This window comes from Eulemur rufifrons, chromosome 8 (assembly GCF_041146395.1).
Source record: "Eulemur rufifrons isolate Redbay chromosome 8, OSU_ERuf_1, whole genome shotgun sequence".
Taxonomy (NCBI): Eukaryota; Metazoa; Chordata; class Mammalia; order Primates; family Lemuridae; genus Eulemur; species Eulemur rufifrons.
In genome coordinates, this window is record NC_090990.1 from 57,667,392 (window position 1) to 57,683,423 (window position 16,032).

The 16,032-nt window shown below is 37.6% G+C and overlaps 1 protein-coding gene across 1 annotated transcript in view; it reads right to left on the reverse strand.

The window, feature by feature from the left end:
* The window catches only part of ERICH3 (glutamate rich 3), a 75,076-nt gene extending 60,540 nt beyond the window's left edge, over positions 1-14,536 (reverse strand). The window contains exons 1-5 of the mRNA XM_069479186.1: positions 14,450-14,536; positions 11,527-11,652; positions 8,037-8,108; positions 6,263-6,391; positions 138-296 (exon numbers count right to left, since the gene is read on the reverse strand). Coding sequence (XP_069335287.1) covers positions 138-296; positions 6,263-6,391; positions 8,037-8,108; positions 11,527-11,601 — 435 coding nt within the window. The 5' untranslated portion in view covers positions 11,602-11,652; positions 14,450-14,536. The remainder of the gene's footprint in view (positions 1-137; positions 297-6,262; positions 6,392-8,036; positions 8,109-11,526; positions 11,653-14,449) is intronic.
* Between the last annotated feature and the right edge of the window lie 1,496 nt (positions 14,537-16,032).

Below are 16,032 nucleotides of genomic sequence, written 5' to 3' on the forward strand. Positions count from 1 at the left end.
AGTACATAGCAAGTGCTTCATAAATGCACAATATAAATTTCACTGTGCAGATTAATTGAATATAGCACCTTAAAAACTGATACCCTAATATTCTAATGAAGACTTAAGATATATTTCTTGAAGAAAATAACATTTACCCCAACAGGAAATGGAGCTTCACTTTCCAGCAATGAGTTTTTTGATCTGGACCCCGAAGTTATCTTTGGAACAGTTCCCACTGCAGGATTACTGGGAAGAGGCTGTAATCGAATTGGAGGCTGCATATTTCCTGGGGCAGTATATGGTCGAGGGGCTGTCTAGACAATTAGGGAAAAAAATTCCATTTAAATTAGTATCTTGACATGTTTCCAGAACCAGTTAATAACCCAATAAATTGCCTACAGTAATTAATGGTACCTTTTTACTGAACAGATTACACTTTAATTATGTCTTTCCATTATACATACCCTTATGACCCAAAGTATTTGTTAAAACATATGGTGTTGAAGTCCTCTACATAACTAAACGCCACAATTACAGAGTATGCTGGACAAAGGAGATGTCCTCTATGATGTTTCTGTATTTTTATTCATACTGTGAACTCACAGACAACACTTAATTTATGCTGTACATAGAATGGCTTTGCTCAGTTAAAGGTTAAGTTGAATAATGTTCCTATTTTAGGGGTGCAAAGGGATATTATTGGAATGGACTCATTTCTGTTTCAATGTTTTCAACATAAACTCTTCTCTGAATCCCTTTAAGCCTTAAGATTGGTCTGAAGTAAAAGCAGACAACATGATATTTAATATAAACAAAAGAGGAAAGGCAGATGCTTAACCATAATGCATTATCATTTATTCAACTGCTTTCTTGAAATATTAAGAACACAAAAATAAAAAATTGTAACTGGCAACTTTGGAAAATACTGTGTAAAAATGGATATATTTTCCGTGCTGGGTATTTTCTATGTGCCCCTCAAGAGCTACTGTTCACCTTCTCTGCCCTGCTCTGGGTCCTGGGAGTTATTCCTTTCAAGCCTATACCAACTAACCTTAGGATTGTGGTTGGAGCCCAGCAATGAAAGGCACTCGCCAAAAATGAAAGGACAGGAGGAAAATGAAATTGGAGTCCTTATTCTCCTTCAGGGTTGTAATGGGCCAGCTGGGTCCCTCTGCCATAGTCAAGTCCACAGCTCCTGCTGGGAAGCCCTTCCCTAGCTACAGGTACTAGCTGCCAGTTCTGATAACCAATTCCTGTCTTTCCCCCTTAGGCCTAGGCTGTGGCTTCCAGATGTGCTGACCCTAGCATGCTTAACATCCCTAGTTGGTTTTCCTTAACTCTGCTTGCATCTTTGTAAATAGTTTCTTTATTAAACACTTCCTAATGACCCTATTTGTGTGAGCCATCTGTTTCCTGCTGAGCCCCTGACTGATGCATTTTCCATCAGTCAAGGGCTGTACTACAGCAAATACTAAAAGTGCCAGTTGGGAGCATTAGAAGTGACTTTGGGGGCACCGACAGAACATTGTGTAACTTTAGTATATAGATTAGCAATGTGCTGAAAGTGGGAAAAAATGGAGATTTTGATCCAGTTATTCTATTACCATAAGACAATAGAAAACCTGTCAAGAAGAGTACACACATACTTGGGTAAGAGGGTGTCAAGTGTGGTTTTTGAGAGGTGTTGTCCTGGTTCTTTGGCTCCTTGCTTGGAAGAATCGCAAGCAGGCTCGGTGCTACGGAGTCATGACAGACATGAACCACTTCCATTCAAGCAGCTTTTATTGCAAAGCAAAGTTAGTTTCGGAGAAAGAAACAGGTCTGTCCCCATGAGTGGAGATGACCCTGAGTTTAAAGACAGAGTATAGAAAGTATAGTACACTCTCAAGGTCAGTAGAGAGCAGACTGCTCCAATAAGGAACAGCATCATCCCAGGTTAGGATGTGCCCTTTATGCTAATCCATAACAACATGTTAAGCTGGAATTGGAATATTTGTGTCTTTTTGGGGAATTGGGTGGAGATTCCCAGAATCATGTACCCTCCATTCTCTGTCCTTGTATGGCTGCTCCAGAACTGTCATGGCGCTAGGAGGTGTGAGTTTTACTATGTTAATGAGGGAAAGGTTACCTTTGCTCATAAACTCTGAGCTTCTGGGCATGCTCCTAGTCAGAAAAAGTCCTCAACCTCAAGTCTTTGCTGTTGTGGTTTCTTTTCTCTGGTTTTATTGGTCCCGACCCTCAGCTCTTGACCATATCCCCCTATCGCCTGCCCTGCCACCTGCTCTCACTATAAAAAGGAAGGGCGCTGGGAGAGCGAATGCCTTCTTCCTAAAATGAGAGATCACACTTGCATTCTGAAACTGGCAGAGCCTCTCTGTGCCGGCATCGTCCACATCCATGGACCCTCTAGGACTACCTCAGTCTGATGGACAGAGCTTGGCTTCAGAACAAGCTCAACTCCATCACACCAGAATAGAAGAGGCTTGGGTAACTCTCTCTGTACAGGTAAGCAAATTGATTTTGATTAACATCAGAGCCACTCACTCTGCTCTTCCTGAATTGTCAGGACCTCTGTTTCTCTCTTTCTTCTATCTCCATCATCAGAGTGGAAGATAAAATACAAACCCCCTATGTACTCTACCGCTTTTCTGCTCACTGGGAGATCCCTGGAATCATGTACCCTCCCATTTTCTGTCCTTGTATGGCTGACTCCAGAACTGTCATGGTGCTAGGAGGTGTGGGTTTTATTATGTTAATGAGGGAAAGGTCACATCCTAAACTCCTAGTTTCTACACATGCTTCCAGTTGGGAAAAGTCCCCAACCTCAAGTCTTTGCTGTTGTGGTTTCTTTTTTCTGTTTTTATTGGTCCTGACCCTCAGCCCTTGACCATATCCCCCTATTGCCTGCCCTGCCACCTGCATGTCTTAACCACCTGCCCTGCCACTCATCCCTACCTAACAAGGTTGTGAGAAGGATGGTGTATAAATGACTCATGAATAAGGCTTAATACATTGACTCTAAAGAATGGTGCACAACAAATATTCAGCTCTAGAAAGTGTGTGTAAATACATAAAAAATGATAATAAGGCAGCTCCTACTACCAAAAATTAGTCTTAGCACCATCTTAAGAAGCATGTCATATGTTGCTAAATCTCTGATTTTGTTTTATCATCATGGTCCTGTGAGGGGATAAAAAGTAATTTTTAACATCTAATGGCAACACAAGACAATTAGTATCAAATGAACCACACAAATACTGCCAAACAGAAAATAACAACAAAATACCTGAGAATAGAGCTTAGAACTAAAAGTTGTTGGAATCTTTAGAGTAAGTCAATGAGGCTAATACAGATTAAACTTTCACAGAAGCAGTTAGATTTTATCCAAATGGTAAACAAGAGAAGAAAATGGATAAACAGAGAAGAATGGTAAATTTGAACATCCAAGTAATAAGAGAGCTCCTTATAAGCAAGACATGACAAAAGAAGCAAAAATAATATTCCTGAATATCTGTTTTCTTTTCTTTACTAGTAATAGAATTTTTATTTGGAAACATGGCTATCATAAATAAAGTTATATTTCCCAGCATCCCTTGTAACTCTGTGTAGACGTATGCCTCACTTTTGCCCAGTAAGATGTGAGCAGAAGTGATACATGAAGCATCCAGATCATGCCCTTAGAGAGAAGTGTGCTCTCACTTTCCCCTTTACCCCTTTCCTCTGGCTAAAATATCCACATGGTGATACACCATTTTGGCTTATGTGGATGAAGGTAATACCCTAAGTTTGGAAAATGAATAACACAAAAATTGTCTGGGCTTTTAATGACTTCATAGAGCAGAGATGACATACCAGTTGAGATTCATATATTTGTGCTGGGACAGGGAGAGGGCCCTAATATTCAAGCCCTTGTCATTTGGGGTCTCTGTACATAAACCTATATCACAACCAACATAAGAAACCAAGTAGACTGACTAGAGCAGCATTTGATTTAAGGAAAGAGGAGATAAGCCTATATAGACCAAAAGGTGAAAGGTCTTAAAACCCACAAAGAGAAATTAAACTAGAGGTTTCTGATCAAGGGAATTGGATCACCCAAAAGAATTCTTTTGAACTCTGTTAAACAAACATGCCTTTAGGACTCTCTGTCAAATAACTGGACTGAAGACAAAACTATGAAAAATCTAATGTAGAAATTTAAGAAAGCAGGTTATTGCAAACTAGAACATGATCTATTGGCTGTTGTGCTCTAAATTTTACTTCCCTGAATTTGCATACAGATATCATTCAGTTAGATGAATGTGGCAGTCAAATGTTTAACTGATTACGTTTATCTCTAAAAACAAATCTACACCATTAACTAACAGCTGTGAGCTACAAACTGTTGTAGTTCACATCAGAAGCCACCTTAAATTTGCTGTATTTTAAATTGTTATATTTTCTTGGAATAAATATGGCACTGTAGCTTAACATTCTCAAAACTGCACCAGAATATGAATTGAAATTGACTACCTGGTGATTACTCAGCTTAGCTGAGCATTTCTAATTCTTAGTAGAAGATCTCTGGGGGTGAATTTTCCAAGCATATGCAGAATTAGTCGAAATGACTTTCCACAGTTTTAATGGGAGCAGTGCAGCTAAAAGCCTGTGTGCTATTTTGAAAGTTTAGGTGCAATTAGCGACCAAGGGCACTAACATTGCACTGCATGCTTTTCTTATTCACTCAAGAAAATTAAAAAAGAAAAAGTCAATGGCAATACCCCAAAAGGATTACTATCTTCATCTCGGTAGCACTTGGAGGTTAGGAGTCAAATTTAAAGGATATGCATCCAGGTTGGCAAAACAAAACCAGGAATCTGAATTTCTGCAAAATGGTAACTACAATTCCAAGACCACAATAGGTATCCCTTAAGGTGCAAAAGCACCATCAGGGGTGACCAAGTGAAGAATCCTGGCTTACCAGAGAGAAAAGCTTTTTAAATGCTGGTGTCAGTATTTCCTGTAATTTTTAAATTACTTTCTCACTCCTGTCACATTAAGATCTCCTGGCTGTATCATAAACTATTTATTGAGGGTGTTCAGCTGGAAAATTGAAAAGAAAGCCTTTCAAGAGTTTTTCCTCTCTGAAACAGGTGGGAAGACAGAAAACGGCACTTGATTGTTTCTTTTGTTTCACCCAAGTTAAGCTTTTGGGAGTCTAGTGAATTTGCCATCCAATAAAAGAATTTGTATACATATACAGTCAGATCAAACCTGGAAATAAAGTAACAACAAAGGGAAGACAGTTGCTTTTCATCACTTGGAGCTGTTCATCAGGAAATGTCAAAACATATTTACCCTTTGAAAAATGTAAAAGCTTAACATTATATGTGATGAACCTACTTCAACAATCTGTGAAAGCATTGCAATTTCTCCACAAATATTTTGCAATTCAAAAAAATGTTCATGCTTACAAGGAAATATATTAGACTGTTCAAAGCAAGAATAAAGATGTAATCAAGCAATTCAGTTAGAACTTAAACTATCAACCTCCAGTAAATATTTTGCAAATCTTTTCCTGTACCTGTATTATTTCAAGGTACCTTCCCTTCCTTCAAGCAAATACCACCTCTAGGTTATAAATGAATCAAGCTAGAATAAAATATCAGTGTGTAACTTCTTCAACTAGAATTTCTGTACATTTAATTATTTTTATCTCAGAGTTTGGCACATAATTTTAATGAAAGAAGCTCAGATATTAGTATCTAGTCCAACATGCTATACAGTACCATTGAATTTGTACAGATAAGGTAGAAGCAGAAGGAATAGCAAGAACAAAATTTAGAGGTCAGAAAATATAGAAAGTGTATGTAACAACTAGTGGTTCAACTGTGCTCCACTGTAGGGTACTAAAGGGTAATTGTGGGGAAAAATACAGGGATAGCTAAACTGAGGTCATATGGGTTAGGGTCTTAAATGTTCTGTGAAACAGTCTGGGCTTTGCTGTAGGTAATACAAAGCCAGGGAAGGTATTTGGACATGTACGTGACATAAGTAATCTGCACTTGAAGAAAACTATTCTAGCAGCAACAAGCAAAATGGATTTGCAGGAGTGACATTGATTTGGAGATGGGACATTCGGTAGAGATGAAGTTGAGCAGATATAAGACTACGTTTTCATTCAGTAGGACTAACAGGATTATGCAGACATATTCCCAGAGAGCATTCTTTCTGAGATTAATAAGAAATCATAAATTAATTAGCTGAGAAACTGCATGACAAAGTGTTTAATATGACTCACCAGTGCTAATGGACTGGAATGCCCTTCATCAACCAGAACACTATGGCCACGATTAGTCCTTGGGCCAACTGGGGGGTGGGGAGACAGGCTTGGCATGTTATTTTCAATAAATCGTCTTGTGTGCTCTCCCTGGAATAAGAAAGCAATTTAGTGAATACATGCATAGTTAGTAATCGAGGTTTGGTTAGTGCCTGACATGTAAGAGATAGTATATGACTAAGGAACTCTTTTCTCATTTCTTTCAAGAATGTTCCATCTGAGGACTACCCTGGTCATTAGGAAAGTTTCCACAGCTGTGTTAGAGAGTTAGGCTGGTAAAAAGCAGGAAAGTGAGTCCGCTTTCACTGTGCTAAAAGAAATACCTACAAAAGCAGCGTATCCTCAGTTTTAGTAATACTATTCATTAATCTGCCTTGAGACAATCACTATGAAAAAGCATAATACTCTTCACTACTATCATCAGTAGACTACAAGAAAGTAGTGATTTTCTATCTAAAAAATAATTAAATAATGCCAGTAAGCAAAAAGTGCTTCATATTAAATAAAGGGACCTAAAACATATCTTGCATCAATCGCAGCTATAAAGTGAAAATTGTTACAAATAAAAATCATATGAGAAGGAACAGGAGTGTCTATAGAAAATCTCTGCCAATGCTATAGACTCCCATGTACCTAGTTTAGTGTGTCTGGTAACCTGGGCAAGCATGGGAAGAGCACAGACATAACAGCTCACACTGCTTCCGGTGATACGAATCAGCCTTTATTTCCAGCCACCATTTTTCTCCATCAACATTTAAGCAGATAAATTATAGAATCTGTGACTCAGTCCTTGATGTAGGATAGTATCAGCAAAGTTGAATTAACCACAAATCTCTACGCACCAACCCTTTGATCTTGAAAAACTGACCCATCTTCTGTCATTTAATAATACTTTTGTAACAAGATTATCTTTTGACCCTGATAAAACAGATTTGAGTCTATCAGTTAAGAGAGGAAAATTACTGTCTTTTATGACAAGTTATTCTGCAGAAGCTTTACAAATATCAGTTTGTGAAACATGTCTTAGGCCCCACATTTGTAACACTACACTATACAGAAAATTAAGAAAAACATCTGAGTTTGAATGGCACAAAAAACTGAGTAAAACTGCCAACCTAAACTGAAATCCATCAAATATTGAATCTATCTCTGGATTCAAATTTATGTATTTCGTAAGTTCACTACAAACAATGGATATGAAATAAATAGAAACCAAACAAGGAATTTTAAAATGTCTTATGCTTTCTTTTGCTGAAGAAGGTCCTTTCCACTACATATTTTCAAGGATCATATTCGTGTGAAAATGTGCCATTGTATAATTCCTTTTTTCCCCATCTTGGCACTCTGAAAAACCTACAATAATTCTTAAAAAGCCTGTTTTTCGTCACACTGGGAACATTATCATCTATTTTTACCTTAGGACAGACAAATAAAATTCCTGTAGCCTCTATCACAAGAAAACATAAAAGTAAAGTTTTAAACTTGAACGTTTTCAAGTTTGTCTTTGAAAGGTTTGTGCCTTATTAAAATTTATTTCCCACAAATAGCTCCTATTTTTGTCATGACGCTCTATAATGATGACGGCCAAGATTTAGGTTTGGTGGAACCATCATTTGACCTCATCTACATGTTACCCAAAAGTAAGGTGCCCCAGGGAACTTGAATAATAGTACCACTAGTTTTTGAAATCATAAAATAATATTATGAATTAAAAGAGAGTTATATGGCTCCTTACCTTAAATCTCTGAATTCTCTCCTTCCTAGCTAAGGTCTCCAATTTCTTTTTTATTTCAAGTTGATGGTAACGCTAAGCATATAGGAAAGAATAAAGAAGACAATCATATCAGCTACAGCAAAGAACTTTTTAGAGGAAAATAAGTCCAATAGTTAACTGTACTCTCAATTACCCCTCTTGTCATTGAGATGGACAAGAATCACCAGCATCAATGTGCAACTATTTGGAAATCCAATTCTGAACATATATTAGGCAGTTAAAAGTGTTTATGACCTTTAACCAGTAAATTTCACTTCTAAACCTGGGGGATAATCTGAAAAATAATTTAAGAAAATATTTTATGCACAAAGTTGCTGTCTGAAAGTTTTTTTTTTCTTTAAAGCAAAGATATGCAGATACATATAAACTTTGAAGAGAATGGTTACAATTTTGGCACATCGTGGATGAAATAAAATATAATAAATCCTTAAAATAAAGTTCATAAAGATTTTGTTTAAAAATAGAAGATGCACATAATGCACGAAAAAAGCAGGATCCAGAATTTCACAGAAACACAATTTAATTGATCAGGCTCACATTGTGTCTGTCCCTATATTAGGAAGGCTCTTTGCTAGCTCATTTCTCTTGAACAACTCTAACTGCCAAAGCAGTCCCATTTTACAAACAAAACAACTGAGGCAGGGAATCATAAACTTGCCCCACGTCATACATCCATCAGTGGTACAGCTATAATTTGAACCTGGAGTGTTAGCAGTTATCTCTGAAAGAAGAAATTCTATGTGACTATTTTCCTTTTTAATGCTTTTTGTGTGTTTTCCAGATTTTCTGTAATATATTATTCTATACTTTAAAATAAAATATACTTTAAAAATAAACCTCACGTAAAAACAATCTGCTTACAATTCAATTTGAAAGTATTCAGACACATTTGCGAGTGTTTTATTTATTGGTCCTTTGAAAAAAATGTATTTCCTCCATTCTTGATTCCCCTCCTGCTGCCTTTGGGACCCTGCAGACTCAATCATTTCTCCTCTAAGTATCATCAATCCGCATCTTGACACTTCCCTTTCCTCTCTCCCTCTTCCTCTGATCGCTCACCCACTTATCACCAAACTATTAAATTCACTATCCACCACTTTCCATCTTCCATTTATCCCCAACTCACTGCAGTCACCCCCCACCAGGGACCCACCCTTCACCATGACTGAAACTACTCTCACTGCCACCAATATTTTTGTCTTCTGGGTCAACCTCGATTTCCATTGCTCCCAGTGCTCACCTTATTTACCCACTGCAGCTTGTGAGAGCCTCCTGGCTTCTAGGACACTATTCTATCAGGCATGTTTTTCACCACTTGAAGGTTTCTTTCCAGCCCATGTTGTTTTCCTGATCTCCTGTGGTGCACATCCAACTGACCCACCAGGCTCGAACCTAGTTGCTCTGGGCCCCTTCTCCCTCGCCGCTCCCTCCTCAGTCAGCTTCAATCTTTCTCCCTCTCCAGTTTCTCTGTAGACAGCTGCATCTCCCAGCATTACTGCTGCTGCTGTTAGCCTTCACCCTTTGGCAATAGCTTCCTAATTGACCTCCCACCTCCAATCTTTTCCAGCTCATTAATCCATCTTTCACATTTTTAGCAACATCATCTTTCTAAAAGAGCTCTGCTCATTTATTTCACTCCCCTGCTGAAAAGTGTCTCATTGCCTCATCCCCTACACCCCAAACTTAGTTGGGAATTTAAGGCTTTCCAGAAACTGGGTCCCACCCTATTGGATAGCGTCACTTCCTGCCACTCCTTCCACCAAATCTACTGTGCAGTCTGACCTCAGTGAGCTTTCCTTTCCATTTGCAATATCCTTTCACACCTCTGCAACTTCATACTTCTGGAATGTCTTTTATGCGTTTTCAGGGAACTCTCACGCTATCTTCAAGGAGCAGTTCAAACAGCAGGACCTCTCTTAGCTTCTTCTGACTCACACAGGGGAAAGTCATCCTTCCCTTCTTTTCTGAGCTTGGTCTGTTTGTTCCTTTCTTCTAGCACTCAATCACTTTCTACAGTATTTTTTAAAAATTGTATCTCACAGCTACAACACATAGCCTCATGCTAGCACATGACAAGCTTGCAATTACTGCTTGCTGCATGAGTGAATACATGACTATTAACACAACAATATTAGTAAACAGCATCAGCTTAAACTAAATGTAAGACAAGTGTGACAACTGAATATTTGTTTGATCTATTATATTAATAGATATCTTATAATTATTATATATTCTATTATATATAAAATGTTACTTAGTATATTACATATTAACAATTATCTAGGATATTTATTCCAAATTTTAAGAATGCACAAAGATTCATAAATCATAGCATATTTAACAGTTATGATGTGTTACAATGTTTCAGTTGCATGAAATTTTGGAAAACTGAACTTCAAGGATCAAGGCTAATACTGAACTCAGTGCCTGTTGATTATGTTTGAAACTAGGTATAGATAAATTTTACACTGTACTATTTATTTTTTTAGCAGAGTAGAAGAGTTGCAACTAAAGACTTAGAAGCAAGTGAATTGGGGGTGCATAAACGATGATTCTATGTTATTCATGCACATGATATAAAACACAAAATGAATTCCTAAATTAACAGATTATACACACCTTCAGTGAACACTCCACTTGCTCACTCTAATGGTAACACAATAATAAATATTTTCAGTGGCATTACACTTAGTATTGGTTTACTGATGATCCTACAGTTGTTCATAAATGTTTACTGCACTTACAGGTCAATGGTTTTACGAGCCAAGTTTTCTGATTTACTGTTGTATAGTCAAGCCAAGAAGTGACATATTTTTTCACAGAGATTAAAATCCTGTTGATGCTTGAAACTACAAGTTCTATGGAGCAAGGCTGAAATAATTTATCAAATTAGCTAGATATCCCATAAAAAATGCCCGGTCAGATTAAAAAAAAAAATTGTTGATGCTTGGGTTGTGAATCTGTGTTGACCATTGTGTCCTAACGTAGGAGGGACAGCAGATGTTAAAATGCCTATTCCTTGAAACTTAACATACGGCTGAGCTGCAGAGCCTTAAAAGAATAACAGATCTGAAATAATTCATGGCTGTGGAATTACTGATATTTAAACAGATGTCACTTTTTTTTTTTTTAGCAAATGAAAATTGAGGTACAGATGGTGAGGGCTGGTATGTTTTAGAGTAGCCATTGTGGATTAAAAAAAAAATCTACATTTGGAGAATTAAATACCACAAAATATATAATGATGTCCATATTTTTCCCCAACTGAAATGAAGAAAAGCTTACACTAGCCTCCTGGCTGCTGGCTACCCAGAGAGATACACAGTATTTCTTTGTTTCATTTCCTTTTTAATGAAATATGGAAAAAATTCCTCTGCTTCTGGGTACAAAAGCATTATTAATTATCATATTAGAAAATATCAATTATAAAGAAAATAGTAAATATTTGTACCTCCATATCAAGAACCTTATGGAAAATAGCCTGGGCTAAGCACTCCCGGATATATTTTTGGTGATCTCGCTTCATGATATTTAGTTTGTATTCTTTTTCAGAAAGTATTCTTCCACTTCTTGTGATCTGTCATGAATAAATAAAACATACATAGAAATACAATGTAGAAATGTGTTGTTAGTTACGAAAAAAAAGGAGGCAGAGAGGCAGGGAGGGAAGGGGAGAGAGAGAAAGGAAGTAAGGGAGAGGGAGAGGGAGAAGGTAGCAGTATCTTCTGAGCCTGAAGGGGTGTACCACTATGGCTGATACACTTTCCTTTTTGATGAATATTTCATAAGGCAAAAAGGAGAAAGGCAGTCTCATATACCCATCATGGTGAAAACACACGCAGGTGGTGCACTTGACGTTTAAAACAAGGTTTTCATTAGAGTAACAATTTTCCCCTGATGGAACCCAGGTGTTCTTTTCGTTTCTCTTTTTGAACACTTTTGGGGAGACGAGGGTGGGGTGCTACCTTGGAACAATGGACAGGAGCAGTGATCACAGGACTGATGATCCCACAGGAAATGCTCTGAAGGGCAAACATGCGAGCTGCAGAGAATCTTATCAGTTTGTTTTAAAAATAATTGGTTTCATTATTTTGTTTTCCCACTGCTTTTTCTTCTTCCGCTCTCCAGCCCAGAATGTGATTTAATTTGTTGTGATTCAGAATTTTACATATTATGCAGTACTATAGATAGAAGGTATTCAATATTGGTTTCAATTGGCATCATTGCAAGTCCCAGGAGTGGCAGTTTCTGTTTTTTATTTACTTACTTTTCTTTTCTTTTAATCTTTCTTATGGGTGTATTTGTTATATTTTTCTCTATCTCCTATAAGCAAAAGGTGTTATCCTTCTGAATGGTTCATCTTCTTGTTTTCCACTTATTTAAACCCTGCTCCTCTTCTTGAAGTTTAATGCAAGCTATATATTTCTTAATAATTTTATTCTTAATTTTGCTAACTATACTTTTATAACATTATTGTTGCAAGATATTGGACTATTGAGATCCCCTAGAGTTGTGCTACAAGTTATGAGTTATTGATAGTCTTTTTAAAATAAGTCTTTTCTCACATTGTTCCAATGGAAAAAAGAGGTGTGGTTATAGAAAGTGCTTGGGATTACAAATAAACCAGTTAGTTAGTCTTTGAATGTGTTATCCATGGATTGTCATGTCACATGTGTCAAATTAGGGGAAAATGTTATAAAGTCCTGACTGCCACGTCCTTGGCAGTGGACATTTATCATTGTTATCTCTTCTCTGGGACTACGCCTGATCCCCCCCAACTGGACTGGAAGCTCCTATAGGGGAGGGGTTCTTAAACTTGACTTTGGATTGGAATCACCTGGAGTGTTTGTTGAAAAACTGATGGGCCCCACACCAGAGCTTCTGATTCAGTGGGTTTGGGGTAAGGCTCTCATATTTGTATATTCTAACAAGTTCCCAGGCGATGCTGGTTGAGGATCTATATTTGAACTACTGCTCAAAAAAAAGGACTGTATCTTTCTTGTTTGAGTTTCCACACACATAACCAGTGTTCATTAAGTGCTTGTTAATGATGCTGGTAAGTAAATACAAAGTCCTTCTCATTTGTACATGAAGCTCGCAGACCGTTATCCAAAGCAGTGATGTTAATAGTAACAATAATTACAACGCCCATTTATCGCACACCTCTCACTGCCACATCAGTCCTGAGGGGCTGGACACAGTGGATCACACCTGTAATCCCAGCACTTTGGGAAGCTGAGGTGAGAAGCTCACTTGAGGGCAGGAGTTTGAGACCAGCCTGAGCAACATAGCAAGACCCCTGTCTCTACAAAAAATATAAAAATTAGCGGGGCATGGTGGCACACGTCTGTAGTCCCAGCTATGCAGGAGGCTGAGGCAGGAGGATAGCTTGACCCCAGAAGTTTGAGGTTGCAGTGAGCTATGATGACGCCACTGTACTTCAACCTGGGAGACAAAGCAAGACGCTGTCTCCAAAAAAAAAAAAAAGATCCTGAGGACTGGGTATCATTATCCTCATTTTACAATTTAGGAAGTTGGGGCTGAAAAAGTTAAGAGAGTAAGAAAGTGATTTGCTTAAGATTCTAAGTCTTATGAATGGCAGAGCCAGGTGTCAGCCAGTTCTGTCTAATAACAAAGCCTCAGGAGTGGAAAAGCAAGCTCTCTGAGATCTATCCGCTAGAGTGCCAAGCACATAAACAACAATTAGAAGCTCAATGCATGTCCTTTCAACACCATGGCAACAATAGTTAAGGAAACCCACTGTGTTTCAAGAAGCTAAACAGCTAACTGCTTTGTATAACCACACCCCTTTCTTTCAGTGGAAAACTATAATATTTTTAAAAGGTTTTCACGTGACATACATTTAGGGGAATGGAAATTTTGTGAAAAGAACAGTTTTGAAGCTATATCAATAAACCATCACAGGAAATAAAAACTTTTAAAAATTCAAGGGGAAATGTTGAACTGTTCATGTCTTCCACACCATATTCTGTGAACATTAAAAATAATATTTTTTCTGAAGACCATAGTCTTCTTGATCTCTAATCCCTAACAGTTTCTCACTCACAGAATGTGTCCAATAAATATGTGGTGAATGAATGAATAAACAAATAAATGAAATATGCTTTTGGAAACTTAAAGGGCCTTTTCCTCAATCACTTACACGTTTCCTTAGCAGTAGTCAGTGTGACCTGTCTTCCCATCTTTTGAAACAGCCTCAAATAGATAAATCAGAACTTTAGAAAGGAAGGGATTTTTCTAAAATGAGGAGGGGAAAGATGTCACTGATTAGTTCAAAGAGGAAACCTGTAAAGGTAGGAAATTACTGGACTTAATGAAACAAGAAAGTGAGTAGAAAGTAAACCAAATCTTACCAGCCCTGATCTCAAGAGATGCCGCCTTATCCTTGTATTGTTAAAATATCCAGCCAGGTGTTTATCTGTAAGGCTATCATATGCTGCAAGTAATCTGAAATAGAAAAGTAGAAGCATGAAGGTTTTATGAAGGGTGCTTGACAACCAAGGCAATTCTTAACCTTCTCATGCCCAAACTGTGCATAATCACTCACTCATCCGGCCAGCTAGTCATTCACAAATGTGTTTAATTAACATGTATTGAGCACTTACTATTTTCTGTGTCTTATGGTAAGAACCAGAGACAGTTCTGACATTGGTTATCCTACAGGCAAGTATGGAAATCAGACATGAACAATTAAATTGGGTGGAAAAAGTCCAATAATAGAAATATCCAAAAAGTCCTGGGAACACAGAGAAGGTAACTGCCAGCTCCAGTTGTCAGAAAAGGCTTCACAAACGAGGCCTGTTGGAAAAGTAGTGGCTCCTTCAATGAACTCTTCAGCCTCTCATTACATACCTAAACTCTGGTAACTCAAACTTACTTGCTCTCTCTCATGTCCAGCATATGACACAGTCTTCCCTCTGCTGTGAAGGCCCTTTGCTCACCTGTCAGCGGTGGATAGCATGAGCATCTCTTCTCCCAGCAAGCATTTCCTGACCTGTACTGGGTGTGTTGTGTTGCTTTCCACTCTACATCCATAAGATCCTGACTTACATTTCACATCACACAACATGTAATTGTTTATTTCTTAGCCTCTTCTGCTAGATTTGAAGGCCAATGTAGTGCATCCTTACTGATGTTATTTGTTGTGTACCTAAATAATAATGTGTCCAGTAAATAAAAACATAATTTTGTTTGGGACTTATTTTTACTGGTCTATGTTTCTAAGTTTAAGCTCAGCATTTTTGAAGGGTTAACTTTCTCATATATATCAAGACAGTTTCATTAATTCCACATCCAGTACCAAAAAAAATAATTAATAGATTTATTTTGATTTTTAGGGTCTTTTAAGAGATAAAGGAGGATAAATTGGTTCCTTGAATACATGCTATACTTTTGTAGATGGTCAATCTAAGTCTATAAATCCATGTTGAGTTCTATTTTCTCTGTTTTAACCTATTCCTTATTAATTATTCTGTATCTTACAAAAACAGATATACATATATGTATGATACATGTGTGCTTGTACACTCATACATTCATACAAATACATATACATAAATGTTAGTATATACAGTAGTTCCCCCTTATCCATGAGGGATGCATCCCAAGATCCCCAGCAGATGCCTGAAACCATGGCTAGTACTGAACCCTATATTTTCTATGCTTTTTCAAACTAGTAACAAAGACAGCTACTACATGACTAAGGAGTGGGTGGTGTGTACAGCATGGATACACTCGACAAAGTGGTAATTCACATCCTGGGCAGTACGGAGTGGGAGGGTATGAGATTTCATCAGGCTACTCACAATGACATGCAATTTAAAACTTACGAATTGTTTATTACTGGAATTTTCCATTTAATATTTTTGGACTACAGTTGACCACAGGTAATTGAAAACACAGAAAGTGAAACTTTAGATAAAGGGGGACTACTGTG